We start from the raw sequence: 18,377 nt of genomic DNA, 5'->3' as shown, positions 1-18,377 counted from the left end.
CTCCTTGAGCATTGCCTTAATTTCCTCCCAACCATTTACGGGTAAATATTTCATACAGTGGGTTCAGTATGAGGACATCAACTTCACACCAGAGATTAAATATACAAACCCCAACCGACCTATTCCTACACCCCTTCACATCCACCTAAAACACATACACACTGTACATTCATACCAACAGCCATACACGTACTGCAACCAAACAAATCAAGTAAAGTCCGTAACTTTGTCTGAATTTTGTGTGACACACTTTCTCTGTCCCTTGTTATGAAGGAAAAGAGGACATTTCCTGCAGGAGATTTACAGGTTTTCTAGTGTGTGAGGGAAAGTGTGTGTGTATTTTGTGAGTTCCTATGCTGTGGGAATTAGTAAAAGTTCTATCTGTGTCATTCTGCACAGTTTAAGGCCCACTGGCTTTCTCACTAAATCCATATACACACCAAAACTAAAATGTAACGGTGTTACCGGATATTAAATCTGCCTCTATTCAGATCACAGGATAGTAAAATGAAAATCCAGTAGAAGCAGAAAATAGAGAGAAGTGAGCAGAGGGCAACATGAATAAAAAGGAAGAGAGAGAAACCAGATGTGACATGATTGGTTAGAACCAGTTGAACAGATGAGCTTATTTTCTTCTTGTTTGACACAAGTCTTGTCTGCTAAATGTTGCTGTTGCGGTTTGGCCTGAGGCTAAAAGCAGCACAAATGGAGGAGGCTGACAGACGAAAGAGATTCTATCGGGGAAAAGAGAAACTTTTTTGTTGTTGTGCTTTTTCTCACAATCCATCAAAACCAGCCGTAGCACACATTTGCTACTGTATCTGCTTTATGTTTCTCACATTACATAAAAATATTGTTACTGATTTGGCAATTACACATACATACATTTTACTGCATGCTAGCAACAATGCTCCAAAACAAATCAAATGTGACACTAGATGCTGTTATTATTGTAGTTTGCTGTGCAGAACGTAAAAAAATGCATATTTTGAATAAAATCTTTTTTTTAAATATTAAATAAAAAGACAAAACATTTAATCAAACAGTTGTTTTTAACAATAGTGCCTGACTGTAATGTGTAATCTGCTATCAAGGTAGCTCAAGGTACCATGTTTAGTGTACTTCCTCTCCTGACGTTGCTTTACTGTCACAGCTTCAACACAAACACAGCAAACACTAATCATAGCTTCACCTGCTCCTGTCTGTGATTAAATGTGTGTGTGTGTATGTGTGTATGTTTGAAGGTACAGTAGTTGCTCTAACATTCTCTAAGCTCATCCATAAATTAATATGATCATGTCAGCTCAGAAAAGAAAACATCATTCTCATTTCCCCTTGCTCCTCCTCCGCCTCATTCACTGCCGTCCTTGCTTCTTCTTGGTGGAGTGCAACTCTCCATCTCCCTCTAACATCTCTCTTTGTTTCACTCCCTCTTTCTATCTGCCCCCCTTATTTTCTGACTTCATACTCACTTATATTAAAACACAAACCACACACAGCTAAATCTGAAATGCGTTTTAACTCTGTATCATCTAATTAAATTAAGAAGATTTAAAAGTCACCCATCCATGAGTGTTTAGAAAAAGAATACACACACTGAATATGAAATGTAGTTTAGACACAAGGGGACATTGGGGTATATACTGTGTATATATACTCTGTGTGTGTGTGTGTGTGTGTATATATATATATATATATATATATATATATATATATATGTGTGTATGTGTGTGTTTGTGTGTGTGTGTGTGTGTGTGTGGGGGGGGCGGAGGGACACCAAACCTGCATCAAAGCAAGAAGTCCGTCAATGTATCGGTTTGTCTAATTTAAGGCTGATTCAAGCTTTCACAAACAATAAGTAATCAGTGGAGCTAACAGCCAGTCACAGTTGATTACCCGCAAGTGTTGCTGAAAATAAACATCAATATTCTTGCAGAGGCTGTTTCCCAGGTTTTCTAGTATAAGCTTGAAACGGATGGCGTTCCTTGGAAAGTGTCAGTGCTGGAACGTTGCCACCACAAACCGTATTAACAACCATTTTGTTGTTTTGTTGTCAGTGACATAAAAAACTAATTGCTCTTAGCCATGCTACCAGCATAGCTGGTCGGGCGTTCCACCACTTTGGTCGAGAAAATGTATCAACAACTATTGGATGGATCACCATGACAATTTGTATAGACGTTCATGTTCCCCTCAGATGGAATCCTATTGGCTTTGGTGATTACCTCACTTTTTCTCTAGCGCCACCAGGAGATTGACATTTGTGGTTATGAGTGAAATGTCTCAACAACGATTAGATGGATTACCGTAAAATTACAAACATTCATGTTCCCCTCAGGTTGAACTGTACATTGATGCTCCTTTGAATTTTTCTCTATCATCAGAACAGTATTTTAATTGTTGCAATACTTACTTAGTTTTAGTTTATGATTAATTTGATGACCTGGAGAACTACTGCCATTCCCATCAGCCTTAGCTGTACCTTCTGTTTAGTACTAATTATCAAATATTACATCATGAAATACTTAAAAATTACCCTGGTGAACATGACAGAAACTATACCTGTTGATCACCCGCATGTTAGCATGCTGACATTAGCATTTAGCAGATTAAGTTTTAGATCTGGACTTGGGTGTGTTTAGGCAAAATTGTATTGGCTAAGGGAAGTGTAACATTTCCATCATGGTTTTGTTTGGTGTTAAAAGCCTGTCTGGTTGAGTCCTCAAGGTCTGACGTACATAACAATAATTTAGTTTGAAAGAAAAATTTAAACTATAAATAACAATAAACTTTGAACCAGAAAAAATAGCACCTTGATCTCTAATTGCTGTTAAGTGATCCTTACCTTCTTTTACCCCTTATTGGTCTTTACTTTTTTCTTATTAACTGTCATGATACTAAGATCACTTGTACGGATGCTGGTCTACTCAGTGGAATGAAAATAAAGGCTGACCCTGCGATTTTGTAGGTTAATTAAATATCGCCAATGAATGGTGAAAAATAATAACCAAGACCACTATTTTGAAATGAAGTTGCTTTTATAAAATCGTTTTTTTCTATTAAACCTGTATTATTTTTTTTAAATGTCCTTACATTATTGTCCAAATGTCCTTGCATCATTAGTTACTTTAAAACTAATAATCTGTGGTGTTCCTCACATTTATGTCCTGAAATCTAAGTCCTCCTAGTTTCTGATTGGTTAGTTTAGTGACAAGTGGGGAACAAGGAAGCTAACAAAGTTTGGAGTGAAGAGCTGCTTTAGAAATATATTCATCTCCATCCTGCTTTGTCTTCTCACTGTGTACCCAACCACCTCATATGTAACAGCTGAGCTTCCATCTATTACAAAAAAGTTTTTTGTTTTGTGAATACATCATATTGACCTCCAATAATTTATAATCAGTTAACGTCTAATTCATTATGAAAAGCAAAAGGATATGTAGAAATGCACACTAGACATGATCAGATTGGTCCCATTGTTTTTTTTTAAAGATTATTTTTGGAGCATTTATTGACAGGACAGCTGAAGAGATGAAAGGGGAGAGAGGGAGAGAGAGAGAGAGAGAGAGAGAGAGAGAGAGAGAGGGGTGAATAACATGCAGTAAAGGGCCGCAAGTCGGAGTCAAACCCAGGCCCGCTGTGTCGAGGAGTAAACCTCTAAATATGGGTGCCCGCTCTACCAACTGAGCTCTCCAAGCACCCAGATTTGTCACATTCTTGTGTTAGTTTGACTATAGTTTACTGCAAGGTTAAGATGAAATGATGGAGCATTAATTGTATTTCGAGTTACATTTTCTGTGTGAGGAGTGCATTGAAAAGAGCAAGCTGAAGAAATATCTGTAATTGTGGCCATTTTAATGGACCAGCTTTTCCTCATCTGGCAGAGCTTTCATAAGTGCAATCATTCTGCCGTAATCGCCATGATGTTTCCGCTCTTAAGGTAAAAGCAAATAAATCAGTCACTATTCTATAGGCACCTTCAACATAGAAGCGGCCACAGTTAAACACAGATATATAATTCAAGATTGACATGCTGGTAAGCAGAGAAAAATCTCCTGAAAATCTTTAAATCTCACAAAGCTGCTACAGCATTCATTTTTTTACATTGAGTGGCTAGTAGTGTGTGCGTGGCCGAGAGAAAAAGTGAGAGAGTAGTTTATCACACATCAAGTGTTAAAGGCTGATGTGTTCTGATTCTGACTGAACAGCTGCAACAGAAAAAATAAGAGCAAAGGCAAAGAGAATTGAGTCCAATGCTTTAAACGTCTGATGATGCCCGGAGTTCAAGGCATTAATGAATAATCTGTCTTTCCTCTTCAAAGATGGTAATGGTGTGAGTGTAGGTCACGCATGAACAACTGTGTGTGACACTCCAGATGGTATAATTAGTTTCTCCAAGAGAGTTTCTGCATTAAAAGCTAATGTTTTTTCCACTTTGATCAAATTCATTTATATTTTCTTAGTGGTTGTCCATCTCCCAGAACACTTTTTCCTAGCGCCACAGTACCCCTGTGCACTCTTTTCTATCAAAAGAAAGTGAAGCACGGTAATGGAGAGCAAAGAGAAAAAGAAAAAGATTGTATGAATGAATGATGATATGATAAAGATCCTAATCAGGACAAGAACAAAAAGGGAGAGTGCAGAAGCAGCTGGAAGTTCAAACTTTAATAAGGGCTTTTTGTCATCAATATTACAAGCTTCTTCTTCACTCTCTATCCTTTCCGTCACTCTGCCAACATTACTGCATTTTGTCATCCTTCTCATTTGGAGCTCTAGCCTTCTGCTGGACATTTTCCCCTGCCTCACTCTCCCTTTGTGTCAAGTGCAGCATGCACCTTGGCATCTGCAACTGCTAATGTGCATGTCTTATCTACGCAAACATCCAGCAGATGAAAAGCAAAGCGAGTGTAGTAAGGTATGAGACAAACACTGACTTGTCTGTCTGCCAGTCTTTCATTTAGTGAGGATCAATGCATTCTATTCTCCAGAGCCTCTAACAACCAACTTTGGACTGTGGACTGGGTTAGACACAAACAATACAATTGTACATGCGGGAGAAGAAGAAGAAGAAATGAACAGGAAGGAAAAGAGTAATGACAGACAATAAGCTGAAGGGGATACGTGAGAAGGATTTTGAATAAAAGACGAAGATAGAAAGATTCAGGAGAAAAAAAGCATAGAGGAAGTACAAGCTGAACAGAGGGAAACTGAATGGAGATGGTAATCTGAGGTGTGTTGAATGTGTGATGGTAGCGTTCACAGCTGCTGTTGTTGTTATAAGTTTATTTGGCAGAACCACAACTGGCTTCAGCCTGTAGTCACTCTCTTCATCCAGAAAAAAAACATGTTTGTGTGTGTCTATTTTATAATACAGGACCACATCTGCTGTATTGTGTGTGAGTGTCAGAGATTTGGTGTATGTGCGTATTCAGGGGCAAAATGGTAAGGAGGGCTGACAACACCTCCTCAAAACCTATTTCACTCTATCTAGTTCCATCAGTGCTAGGCATCCTAATTACACCCCATTAGTGTTTATGCTGGGATAAACATATAAATAAATAAATAAACAAACAAACACACAGACACAGACACACACACACACACACACACACACACACATACACACAAACACACACACACAAAACATCTGCATAGCAATCTATTTACTTTTCAGGCCAAATCACACTCTCCTTTTTACACACACAAATATGCAGAACAGTTAATTTCATCATTTTTGCTGTTTAGCTCACTATGTGCAACGGAAAGAGACTGGCAGGAAAATACACACACATACACACACTCAACACATAGACACCCACAGCAAGGATGTGATGAATATGAATTGCTCATTGGAAGGAAGTGGATTCTTAACAAAATAGGACGCTTTGTTAGTCCTCACCTTGTTGGAATCCATCCTGATTTCTTCCACACTCTGAATCCCATGGCCATATGCATACTCATGGTGACATACACACTATCACACAAACACACACCCTTAGATACACAAATTAGAGTGTGTAAACACCATGCCTTGTGACTGTAGAAAAATTGCAGTCCATTCATTCCCAGTTTGTGTAAGGCATTGTGACCAAGTCTATTACACCAAGGTAGAACCGGGTTACGAAATCTCTTTTTCTCACAAATCACAACATGTTCTACATAAAAAGAAGGTTTCATGCTTTTTTGGATAACATTAGTGACATGGTAGTGTGGATTTACAAGTATTGTGAAAAAGGTGTGTTTAATAAAGCTTGTAGTGGTGAGAGTGTGTCCAAGATGTGTGAATGTGTCTTACCTCTGTGTCTCAGCGCTGTACTGACCCCTGCCCACTTGATTGACAGCACAAAGCCTGAACTGATAGGTCCGTGCGGGTGTGAGCCCGCCCACTGATACCTCGGTCACCACAGGATCGACCTCTGATAGGTAGACCTTCCACGGTGAGTCTAGACAGAGGACACCAAGATTAGAGCCTGATAATATCTGGCTGAGGCAGGACAAACATAGACATGGGGACACTCAGGACCCATAAATCAAAAGAAATGGAAGGGAGGAGTAGATAAAAGAAGCAAAGAGGGTAGGTACAAAAGAAGGGGGGTAAGAGAGAAAATTATAAAGTATCACAGGACACAATAAGAACTGAAGTTTGGAGGGAAGAGATTGATTAATAAAGAAACACAGATGCTTCTGTATATTGTTGCCAGCTTGTTGCCAGCTAATCTCTCAGTCTTTCTCGTGAAGATAACACAGACAGATTCACTATTATAATCGCACGCGCCACATGTGTAGCTGTGCAAGTGAGAAGGATAGCGTGAGTGCAATTTAAAACCAGCCCAGCGAGTGTATTTGTGCCACCGTTTGACAACAAATTACATTGAATTTTTGATGGCCCATTCTCTCTAAAATACACACAGACACATGCACGCACGCACGCACACACACACACACACACACACACACACACACACACACACACACACACACACACACACACACACACACACACACACACACACACAGCTGGTAATCAGTGTGCACAAAACCCTTGTCCATTACTGACAAACTGGATTCAGTTTTTACGGAAATCAATCAGACTATTATTATTTTGGAGTATTTTTGTTACATAGCAGCTGTTGAAATGGTGACAGCAGGAAACTTGAAGTCACATTCCTGCTGTCTCCCTAAAGTTATCAAAATGATGATTACTTAAAATGCCAAACTACATTAATATCTGTCCTTTAGTCCAGCTCCTACAGTCACGTGCCAAGTGCTTGGATCTGCATGCAGCGTTCACCAATCCATCCCATTAGCCTACAGAAGGAGCAACAGCTATTCTACCGCTTTTCTACAGCCATCACCCTCCACTCTGTTTCTCCTGTCATTCTATTACTCAATTCCCCTATCCTCTCTCACTCGCTTTCTCATTTGACAGAGAGTCGGCCTTCTGTTAAAACATCTGCGGTAGAGATAGGGCGAGAGACATAGAGAGACAGTGAGAGAGGGTAAGGGTGGGAGGAAAGTAAGAGTTTATTTATGGGGAACCTGGATGTACATTTACGCAGCAACACCATTCACCCTATGTCTGCCTCTTGTAAATGAGTGAGTGTCGGTGCTTGGTAGACAGCAAAGTGAACAGCTGTTTGTCGCCCAGGGACTATACCGTATGCTCACACACACAAACACACACACACACACACACACACACACACACACACACACACACACACACACACACACACACACACACACACACACACACACACACACACACACACACATACTGTTCTCAGAGAGCTCCAGCAGGTAGTGCAGAAGTGGGGAGTTTCCATCAAAGGGGCGTAGCCAGGACAGAAGGACGGAGCGGGAGTCAGAGTCATTGAGACGGGCCGTCAGGGAGCGAGGAGAGTGTGGCAGCTCACTGTAAACCAAACAAATTAAATAAATAGTGTTAGTTTTTGAGCTTTTATTTTTTACCTTCAGACGGAGCCAGGCTGTTTCCCCTTGTTTCCAATGTTAGCTAAGCTAAATCGGTAGCTACTGTACATATTTACTGTCCAGACATGACAGTGGTATCATGTCTGGACAGTACATGTGTACAATGTCATTGTCCTTATTTAACTTTTGGAGTGTTTCATAGATGAGTCATTGACAGACTTTTCATCATGCTGATGTTTGTTTCCTGTATTTTTTTTCCCTATTAGAAATGTGTGGTGAAATAACGTTGGCTCTGTAGCTAAGGTTGATTCGTGGGTCTGGTCTTTGATTAGTTCCAGTGGGCAAAATCTTTATTGTGATATTTTATTCTGTACGGGATCTGCACCACAGCAAATGTATCTCAGCACATCTATTAAAAATAAATTCTCCAGACATTTGTCCATCCCCCGTGGACATTTGTGCTTCCCCGCAGTGTTAATAACAAAGAAAGCACAAAAGATGTATTCATGAAAGCAATAAAGTACGTCCAGAAATTTGATTATACAAATTTTAGTGCATCATAACTCTCTTTCAAAAACAGTTGGTTTAAAAGAGGAGAAGGAATGGAAAGCCGATCTCAGTGTGCTAGCAGAGATAAAAAGAGTGAAAATATTAACAGATCACATAAAAGAAAAAGACAATATATATATATATATATATATATATATATATATATATATATATATATATATATAGTATATACACTGAAAGCATAATAAAATACATGTCCCCTTGTGTCTAAACTGCATTTCATATTCATGAGCGCATTCATTTTCTAAACAATCTTCAAAGTGTGACTTTTAAGTCTCCTTAATTTAATCAGATGATACAAAGTTAAAAAGCATTTCAGTTTTAGCTGTGTGTAGTTTTATGTTTTAATATTCAAGTGAGTATGACGTCAGAAAATAAGGGGGGCAGATAGAAAGAGAGAGTGAAACAAAGAGAGATGTCAGAGGGAGATGGAGAGGGAGAGTTGCACTCCACCAAGAAGAAGCAAGGACGGCAGTGAATGAGGCGGAGGAGGAACAAGGGGAAATGAGAATGTTTTCTTTTCTGAGCTGACATGATCATATTAACTAATGGATGAGCTTAGAGAATGTTAGAGCAACTACTGTACCTTCATGCAGCCCCCCCACCCACACACTCACTCAAGAACACATGGATGGGTCTTGTGGGAGTTGAACCAATAACCTGCTGGTAATTAGTCTGTCTCCTCAGCCGCCAGCGTCTGTTAACCTCCCTGACCCATTGATACTGAGCTAACGAGAATGTCAGTCACACACATGGATGCACGTGCCCAGACACAGACACACACACACACACACACACACACACACACAAATCCCTTCAATTCCCATTTGTTTTTACACAGCCATAAACAGACACTCACTTCCTCCCTTTGAGTTTGACATGTGTAACCTCTTGTCGCTATATAATTCAAAAGGATGTGAACTTATGTTCTATCTCTCTCCTACCCTGCAATTGTATTAATATATCATAAGTGCCTTTTATAAATATATTATACAAGTATATAAAGGCCACTACCTGATAGTATTTCTCTCACAGTGGCTATAATGAGTCTGTGTGGGTCGGAACGTGGAATACACTTAAAATATGTGTGTGGCTTCTGGTGATCTGAGCGTCATAACGGTCTGCTCATACCAAGCACACAGTGTTTGGAATGTGTCACCCAAATCCCATGCATGCATGCACAAACACACTGTACATACACATTTTACACTTGAAGACTAATTATAATAATAATGTATCCTTTATTAGTCCCACAAGGGGAAATTTACAATGTACACTCTGTTGTTATTACATACAGGCCTGAACTACACACACATGCTCAGTACCTATACATGGACTAAATGGAGAGATGTCAGAGTGAGGGGGCTGCCCATGGAAAGGCGCCCCAAGCAGTTGGGGGTTTGGTGCCTTGCTCAAGAGGACCTCGGCAGTGCCCAGGAGGTGAACTGGCACCTCTCCAGCTACCAGTCTACCACCATACTTTGGTCCGTATGTGGGCTTGAACCAGCAAGCCTCCGGTTCGCAACCCAACTCTCTACAGACAGAACTACTGCCACCCCAATACGGCTAGCTGAGCGTTACGATACAGCCAGCAGCAAGTTAGCCTAGTTTAGCACAAAGACTGACAACAACGTGCCTGGAAGATCTATCCAAAATAACAAAACCAGAAATAAGGGTTAAATTGGTCAAAACAGCTTCACATGATTCCTTGAACTCACATTACTTCCAGGCGTGCAGAGCGAGAATCGTTGCCAGCCTGTGATGTCACAGTGCAGGTGTAATCCCCAATGTCACCTGACCACGTCTGGCCAATGGTGAGGGAGCCCTGGCGCATGGAGACACGGCCCCCACTGGTGGGACGAAGCGGCAAACCACCTCGATCCCACTTAAAGCTGCAACAGGGATACGGAGAGTACATTTACTCTATAATGTGTGTATGTATGACACACAGAAAGCCATGGAAAATAGAAAAGAGAAGCAGACACTAAAAGAAGAAGTATGCATGTACGTAACCACACACAAACAGACAATTAGGTACCTGATATTGACTCTGGGGTCATGTGTAGCGTTACAGTCTAGAATAGCAGTGGTTCCTTTGATGACACGCTGGTCTGCTGGAGGCACGGAAATGACTGTTCGACCTGCAAAAAAAGCAGAGAAAAATGAAGAGAGACAAGAAAATGCGCGGTGGGATACATTTACAGGCTGAAAATAAATCATTATGTTATTTTCTTATATAAGCCTGACACCCAGTCTTAATTACAATATGGACATTTAAATGTATGCTGCTCCAGAATAATGCAAAATTAGTTAGTCAACAATTTAGTCCTAAACTATTTAAGCTGAACAGCACACAAGCAGGCTACTCCTCACACTCACAACCAAAATTCTGACACCCACACTTATGAAGTGAAAAGCTGTTTAGGCTATTATGTAATTGGTAATTTTTTGAATCGGATGTTTTACACATTTCTAATGTTTTTTAACCAAAAGAGATAAAGTGAAAGCTTGCATCTGTTATGTCGGTAACTAAGTCCTTGTATCCAAAGGATACAAGGACTTAGTTACGATTTATTGGATAGGACTCCAATAGATGTGTAAAGTTTAGATTAGATTAGATTTAGTTTAGATTATGTGCTTGCATAATCACAAAAGGGTTATCCAATGTTTTCTCAGTTAGTTTTTAAAATGATATCAGATTAGTAAACAGAATTTGCCTTTGGAACACTGGATGGATGGTTGCTGATAATGGGCAATGTAGATATTGCATTAAAGATCAGCCACCCACTCAGATCAGCTGGTATTCTGACTAAGATGGAGTGGTATGGAAACTTGTAAGTGACCCCAAACTTTTGACCAGTTGTGTGAGTGAGTGTGTGTGCGTGTGTGTGTGTGTGTGTATATATAATAGTGCTCAACTGAGGACTGTGCTAATCAAAATTCAACAGTATATAATCTAAAGCTGCCGAAATATACCGTATTTTATATATATATATACACACACACATATATATATAAATATATATATATATATATATATATATATATACACACACACACACACACACATATATATATATATATATATATATATATATATATATATTATATATATACACACACATATATATACACACACATATATATATATATATACTACATATAAAACCAGCCAATCGATAAGTCTATCAATACTTTGTCTTACCCGGCCAATCAGATAATTACTTCACCATTACACCAGCCCACTGCATCGATAACCAATCACATTGCTGCTTACCAACTTGAGCTAATGTGATTTGAAGGCTACGGATAAATTAGTGTTCCATGTCTGTTTTAGTCTGTTTAGCAAAAGTGCATTGAGCAATTTAATGCATTTTTGTGTGTAAAGTTTGTATGTCTTACTCCAGACGGTGAGCATAGAGGTGGCGTTGATGGTTCCCTCTGAGTTGGAGGCGATGCATGTGTATTCTCCTGTATCTTGGAAGCTGATTGGCTGAATCTGCAAACCCCCTGACTGCAACAGTGTGAATCTGGGAACCTTGACAGAGCCACTAGCTAAGATCTGTGATCCTACGGAAAGAAAAAATATTTTTTTTGTAAAAGCCTCGAGGTAAACAAAATTCATTAAGTCATTAAAGGTCCCAAGGCATCATCATCATCATCATCATGGCAAATCATGAGAAAAGTGGCAGCTGGTTGAGGCCACACCCCAACCCTCCAACTTGCCCCCCTTCTCTCTCCTCCTCAATAGCTACAGACACAGAACTGGCACGTCTTAAGGAAAGCTCATTGTGGGACTGGCTCTAGTGGCTGTAATTCTGCACCAAGACTGAATTTTGGACTTTAGATATGATATAAGGGGAGCACTAAGGCCTAAATAAAAGTATCCAAAGAGCACCATGTCATGGGACTTTTAAGCACATTTTTAATTCCAAACACAATCATGTCAGTGTGTCTGTGTCTTTGTGTGTGTCCTTAGGGTGTAATGCAGAGTGTGTGTTTGTCTACCTTTCCTCCAGGTGATGGCAGGTTTTGGAGCGCCGCTCGCCTGGCACATAAAAAAGGCTGTGGTCCCATCAGTTACTGTTTGGTCAGACTGAGGAAATGTAAATGTGGGGGCAACGCCTGAAATACATGGAGAAAGTATGAGAGGAATGAAGACAGATAGATAGTGAGATGGCTACTGAGAGGACACTGGTGGGAAAAGAGTGGAGCAAGAGTGGAGCTTAAAGGGGAATTATGCCAAAGTTCCAAATGTATGTATTATTTAACATGTTATTCCTATCGTCTTCAGTCCAAAAATATTATTAAACATGAACAACTCCATAGACAATCATATAGGAAAGATATAATAGATGACACTGAGAGCACCCAGGGGGGATGTTCTGAGTATATGGGTACATTTTCTGTACATTTTCTGAACAGAAAACAATAGAATAAAGCTCATTGGGGTATAAAGAAAGAAAAAAAATGTATGTGGATCCACAAAATCAACATCCCATTTATTGTCCACGGAACAGCCCGAGACTTGACATCATATTTTTAAGACCTACTTCCCTGGGTTCTGGCTTAAAGAATATAGTGTAGTAAAGCTCATGTTTATAAATATTGATTAAACTTTTCTAGGTCATGTAAATAATATATTGTAATTCTTAATTTACTGTAGGTGGTGTTGTTCCTTTGATGGCAAAAGAGAACAAAAAATATAAAGAATGACAGTGTTGATCTAAACAAAAATTCCTCCTTTTTGATCAATGGAGGCTTTCTTAATTCCCTAGTGCTATATGTGTGTGCATGACTGTTGAAGGTGGTGGTATGAAAGCTCCATGGGGACTTTTAATTATAACGCTAACTGAACAGAGCGTAACTCTACTGAGAAAAACATAATGGAACTGAACGTGCATGTGATGTCTGCAGCTGACACGCACTGCAAACTATCAAGTCAAGGCAGAGTGTTTGACTGACTCTGACTATCACTTTAATTTAAAAAACAAAAAAGTCTTCTGTTGTGAGACAGGGCTGTAGTTGGCTTGTCACATTGCCAAAACACAGAGGAAAATCTTTAGGCGTGGTTCTATTTTCCAGCTCATACTTACTCTGCAAGGCAAAGCAGCACGCTAGGTATTTGATTTTTAAATGAAAGATAATGACCATTGCAAATTTTGTATGGTAAGGCCAAATTAAGCGGATAAAGTGGGATGGCAAGAAAAATGGCTGAAACGATTAGTTGATTAATTGATTAGTCAGCCAACACTGAAATAATCAACTACTGTATTTTGTTTGCAGATTTCTGTTTTCTGGACCTTTTAGAGACTGAGGGCCCTATTTTAACGATCTAATGGCGGTTTTCCACTGCGTGGTATCTACTCGACTCGCCTCTGCTCTACTCGCTTTATTTGGTTTTCCATTACGAAAAAACGTTACCAGGAAACTTAACTTAGCCCTTTGTGTCGGCGAACAACCGTCATGTCGACGTCTGAACTCCGTCGGTATTCCCAAAAACGGAAGCATAATGGGCCGAGGCGAGCCGAGGCGGGCCGAGGCGAGCTGTTACCAGCAGTGGAAAAACGCCATAAGAGAGAAGCATAAAGCGCTTGGCGCAGGTGCGTTTAGGACGTGTCCAAATCCACTTTTGCTAGTTTGACGGCGGAAAAAAGGGTCTGTGTGCCAGGCGCTTGCTTCAAAAGGGTTTACGTGTCTTATATAATAAACCAATCAGAGTGTCATCTCCCATTCCCTTTAAAAGTCAGGCGTGCATAACATGTGAAACCAAGTTTCACATGTTATAGAGGCCTCAAGAGACTTGGGAGCATAAGCAATGTTGCTGAAGGTTTGTATAAGTGAATCTGTGTAAACATGCGTATCATTATGTTAGTGTGTCAGACAAACTCACTAGAAACAAGGACTTGTGTGTGTGCCTGAGTTTCTCCAGCAGCGTTGCGAGCGAAGCACTGGAATATTCCTCCGTCTCCTGGCTGCACCCTGCGTACCGTCAGCCCGGTCCCTGCCGTGACCTTGTAGCGAGGGTTGCCCAGTTTGGAAAGAGGCACAGCATCCTTATACCACTCTATCCTGGGCTGGGGCACGCCTACATGTGTTCATGTACACGGAAAATGAACACACAAAGAGGAGAAAATATTTTTCTTAATAAGCAAACTGACCTCACCGCTGAGCAAAATGATACAACTCCCACGAAAAGAGACACGAATACACTCTTTACACCAATCTTTCCTCTCTGTTATCTACTCTCTCTATATAAATATACATGTTGGCATAATGACTGTTAATAATATATTGATTGGAGGTTGTGGGTGGTAGGATAAGGGTGGTAGAAGGGGCCAAAAACATTCTGAATAAAGATGTGGGCAAAATCAGCACACCAAGTGTCTAAAGTAGAAGCTCCCACCTGTCTGACAGACATACCAGATATGACAGGAAGGGGGATCATGCAATTCACTGTGTGTGTTTGTGTGTGTGTGTGTGTGTGTGTGTGTGTGTGTGTGTGTGTGTGTGTGTGAGAGAGAGAGAGTGCATCTGTGTGTGAGAGGAGACATGAATTCCACACTTTTCCTCAATCTGTTGGTGTCAAGCTTTCACAGACATGCGTGAAGAATTTTTCACCCCCTCCTTGTCTCGCTCACTCTGTCACTCTGCACTCTGTCTTTTCCTCCTTCCCTCGTTTCTCCTCCCAGCCTCACTCTCTTCATACCCTCAGGCCTCTGCTATTTAATTACACTGCCACTGTATCAGATTACCGAGGAGGAACACACTCGCTCAGTGGTCGTGTGAGTGTGTGTGTGAGATTGAGAGAGAGAAAGAGAGAGAGAGCGAGAGACAGAGCGAGAGAGAGAGAGAGCGGGACAGAGAGGAATATGTTGCCGTTTTTAGAGCCGTGTCCACCTCTGCTCATATAAATGTTTTTATGTAATCTATTTAAAAACAAGAGTCATGAACAAGTGCAATTTTTAGGCTTGGTCTCAGCATGTATGCTTGTACTGTCACAAGTATACTGTCACTCTTCAAGAAGCCTTCAAACTAATGCACACACACTAGGGCTGCACTCATCATGATATCAACTGGTGCAATAAACACATCCCAAAAGGCTGAGACCTATTGCAAAAGACACTCCGATGTTTTGTTAGCTGAAAAAAGATATCAGTAGAAAACTGCACTCATCAGGCATTCGTTTTTAATGATGCCCTTTGTGTTCAGTTCAATATGTTCCACAAAAGAGTGTTGGAAATGATTTCCTTTTATTTTTTATATCTGTTTATTGCAAGTAATGTTATTGCGATATTTAACAAAGTTATTGCATAGCCTAAGTAGGCCACACTCTAGCATATTATAATGTCAGAGTCACCTTTACACACCCTGGGTAGTATATACTTAAGATACACACACAGTTTCTATGAAATCTATATCTGACTAAGATATGATGCGTGGACATAGACAAGTTATGAAGTTTTCATTTGAGGATTCACCACAATAAGTTCAGTTTATGGTCCATCCGGTTGCAAACACAACAGCGTTAGAGCCTCAGTATGCTTCAAAGTGCCTGGATCATCTGAGACTGCATTGAATAAAACCATTGTGTCTTGCTTCTCTCTATGACTGCCGGCTCTTCAAGCGTGGTCATCCCCACAGGCTTTTGTCTTTAGATGTAATCAGACCACATGCTGTTCTTATAGGCTAGTTTGTTTTAATCATAATGAGACCTAAAGTATATTTTTTTTAATTCTTCATATGTACAGTAGACTGAAAGAGTAATTCATTGCTGTAATCATTCCTCCTCTCCATACTGGCTGTGAAGAGAGAGCCCTCCCTAATGCAATTCCAATATCAGAGAAAGGAGACAAAATAAACAGTCCTCGCTCTGTGCAAAAATACATTTCAAAGTTCAGCCAAAGCTAATTTAAGCCTTCAGAAGTAGGAATTTTATCAAAGCAAGTGGGCAACAGCCCAAATTATGGCTATTTACACCATACAATATTTCTATATGTGTTTTTATTTATCCACCACAGCTCAGCCTTGCAAGATACCCACTTGACGTTACTTACTCAGACTGCTGAAGCCTTACATATGGTTTGGCAGGATATACTTTTACACAGAACAGGGACTGTGGATTTTGTAACACATTTGGATTTTGTCCACTTTTAGTGGAATTGCTTTAGCAACGGATCTATTCACAGCCAGAATGGACAAGAGAAATTACAACCATGGCCAAAAGCTTTTTCAATGTACATGTGGGCATGTAAGGTTTGTTTTAAGACATACTTATATATGTAAATATGCACGCACACACACACGCACGCACACACACACACTCACACACCCACACAGACAAACCTGTAGCCAGGCAGGGGATATCCACATTCCTGTCAAGGTCAGCGTGAATCTTCCTCTTAGGTTTAGCAGACAACAAAGGTGGTTCTGCAGGAAAAAATGTTAGAACACAAAATTTAAAGCATTTAAATAGGCAGCACATTCGCAATCAACATATGGATAAAATAACATTTCAAACTGAACAAAAGTAAGCACACCCCTTGCTGCTGCAAACACAATTGAACTACTACTAATAAACTCCCCAAAAAAGCTTAGAACTTTTTTTGAACACCAAACAGCTTTCAAAAAATCTTGAAACAAAAACTGTGGGGGAAAGTTTCAACTTAGTATTTATTCTTCACAGTTTTTTTTGATTGCTGAACGACAGTGGGCAAAACTGTTGCTACATGTGAAAAACTCAAACTACAGTCTGCACCACAATATTTAACCACAATGTCCACAACACTGTGTATCAGCACAAGGACACTGAGTCAGAAGACAGGGGTGTGCTAGCTAGCTAAATTACCATTAGATTAGTCGTCTATCTATACAGTTAACGTTACTGATGAATTAGTGGTTCCACCCAGAGTTGTTAACCATGGTCAACACAATCATACTAAAAACAACTGAGTGTTTTGAACGGTGTTGTAATTTTACTCATTAAGTACTCATTAAGAATTACATTAGCATTAGCTACTAGTCAACCAGAACCTAACAGTAGGCACCAAAGCTCTTTTCCTCTTTGTTTCCCCTACAGGTTGGGAGCGGAATTGTCCATTAACTGTTACCATTACAACTATTCTTATGTCTTATTCCAACAATTAATGAACCACTAAAACAATTTTAGAAACATTATTTTAAGGTACAAAAGTATCTTTGGTGTTAGATCAATCAACACTGAAATTAATCAATATCGATACATAAGGTCTCTGTATTACTGTGTTGCACAGTGGGATGTAATCAATGACAAAACGATGCCATGTGGCAGAAAAAATGTTAGCATCAAGGTATCAAATTGTGGGACAAAAATCATGATATAAACCGAACCTTGGGTTTGGTGTATCGTTACAGCCCTATTACGTACCTTACATTTTAAACCTTTTTTTTCAGTCATTACAGAAACTACTACAGGCAAAATACGGTAAAATTACATATCTGTTGAAGCAAAGCTAATTATATTTCTTTTGGCGTCTGAAAAAAACTGGTATGTTATAAAATAAAAATGTTCGTGTGAAAGAATGTCACTCTTTTCTTTAAAGAAACTATTGAGTAGCGTGAAGTCACTCAAATTATTCAAACTGTAAAGATGAGAAGTTAGTATTTTCTGTATCGGTGTTTGATGCTAGTGCTTTTACTTTCAGTGTGTTCTGAGTGACAGTGTGTTATCTCAGTGAATATTGTTCCTAGTGTTTGGCTGCACTGAGCCTGTTTTAAGATGTGTGAATAGTGTGTTACTTGGAATGAGTTTTGCAGCTGATGTGACCTGTTTAGTTCAGGTGACTACAGGTAATACAGACTGTAGTTAAAGCTTTGCAAATGTGGCTCCAGTGAAC

General features: G+C 39.8%; 1 protein-coding gene across 2 annotated transcripts in view; it reads right to left on the bottom strand.

The window, feature by feature from the left end:
* Positions 1–18,377, bottom strand: part of sdk1a (sidekick cell adhesion molecule 1a) — a 223,655-nt gene that overhangs the window by 61,558 nt on the left and 143,720 nt on the right. For both annotated transcript variants that reach the window (XM_034885383.1, XM_034885391.1), the window contains 8 exons: positions 16,849–16,932; positions 14,396–14,590; positions 12,511–12,627; positions 11,905–12,072; positions 10,541–10,643; positions 10,221–10,394; positions 7,779–7,915; positions 6,296–6,443 (listed from right to left, as the gene is read on the bottom strand). In XM_034885383.1, coding sequence (XP_034741274.1) covers positions 6,296–6,443; positions 7,779–7,915; positions 10,221–10,394; positions 10,541–10,643; positions 11,905–12,072; positions 12,511–12,627; positions 14,396–14,590; positions 16,849–16,932 — 1,126 coding nt within the window. The remainder of the gene's footprint in view (positions 1–6,295; positions 6,444–7,778; positions 7,916–10,220; positions 10,395–10,540; positions 10,644–11,904; positions 12,073–12,510; positions 12,628–14,395; positions 14,591–16,848; positions 16,933–18,377) is intronic.

Source organism: Etheostoma cragini, chromosome 2, assembly GCF_013103735.1.
Source record: "Etheostoma cragini isolate CJK2018 chromosome 2, CSU_Ecrag_1.0, whole genome shotgun sequence".
Taxonomy (NCBI): Eukaryota; Metazoa; Chordata; class Actinopteri; order Perciformes; family Percidae; genus Etheostoma; species Etheostoma cragini.
The sequence above is the reverse complement of the archived record's forward strand: the minus strand, read 5'-3'. Positions and strand labels throughout refer to the sequence as shown.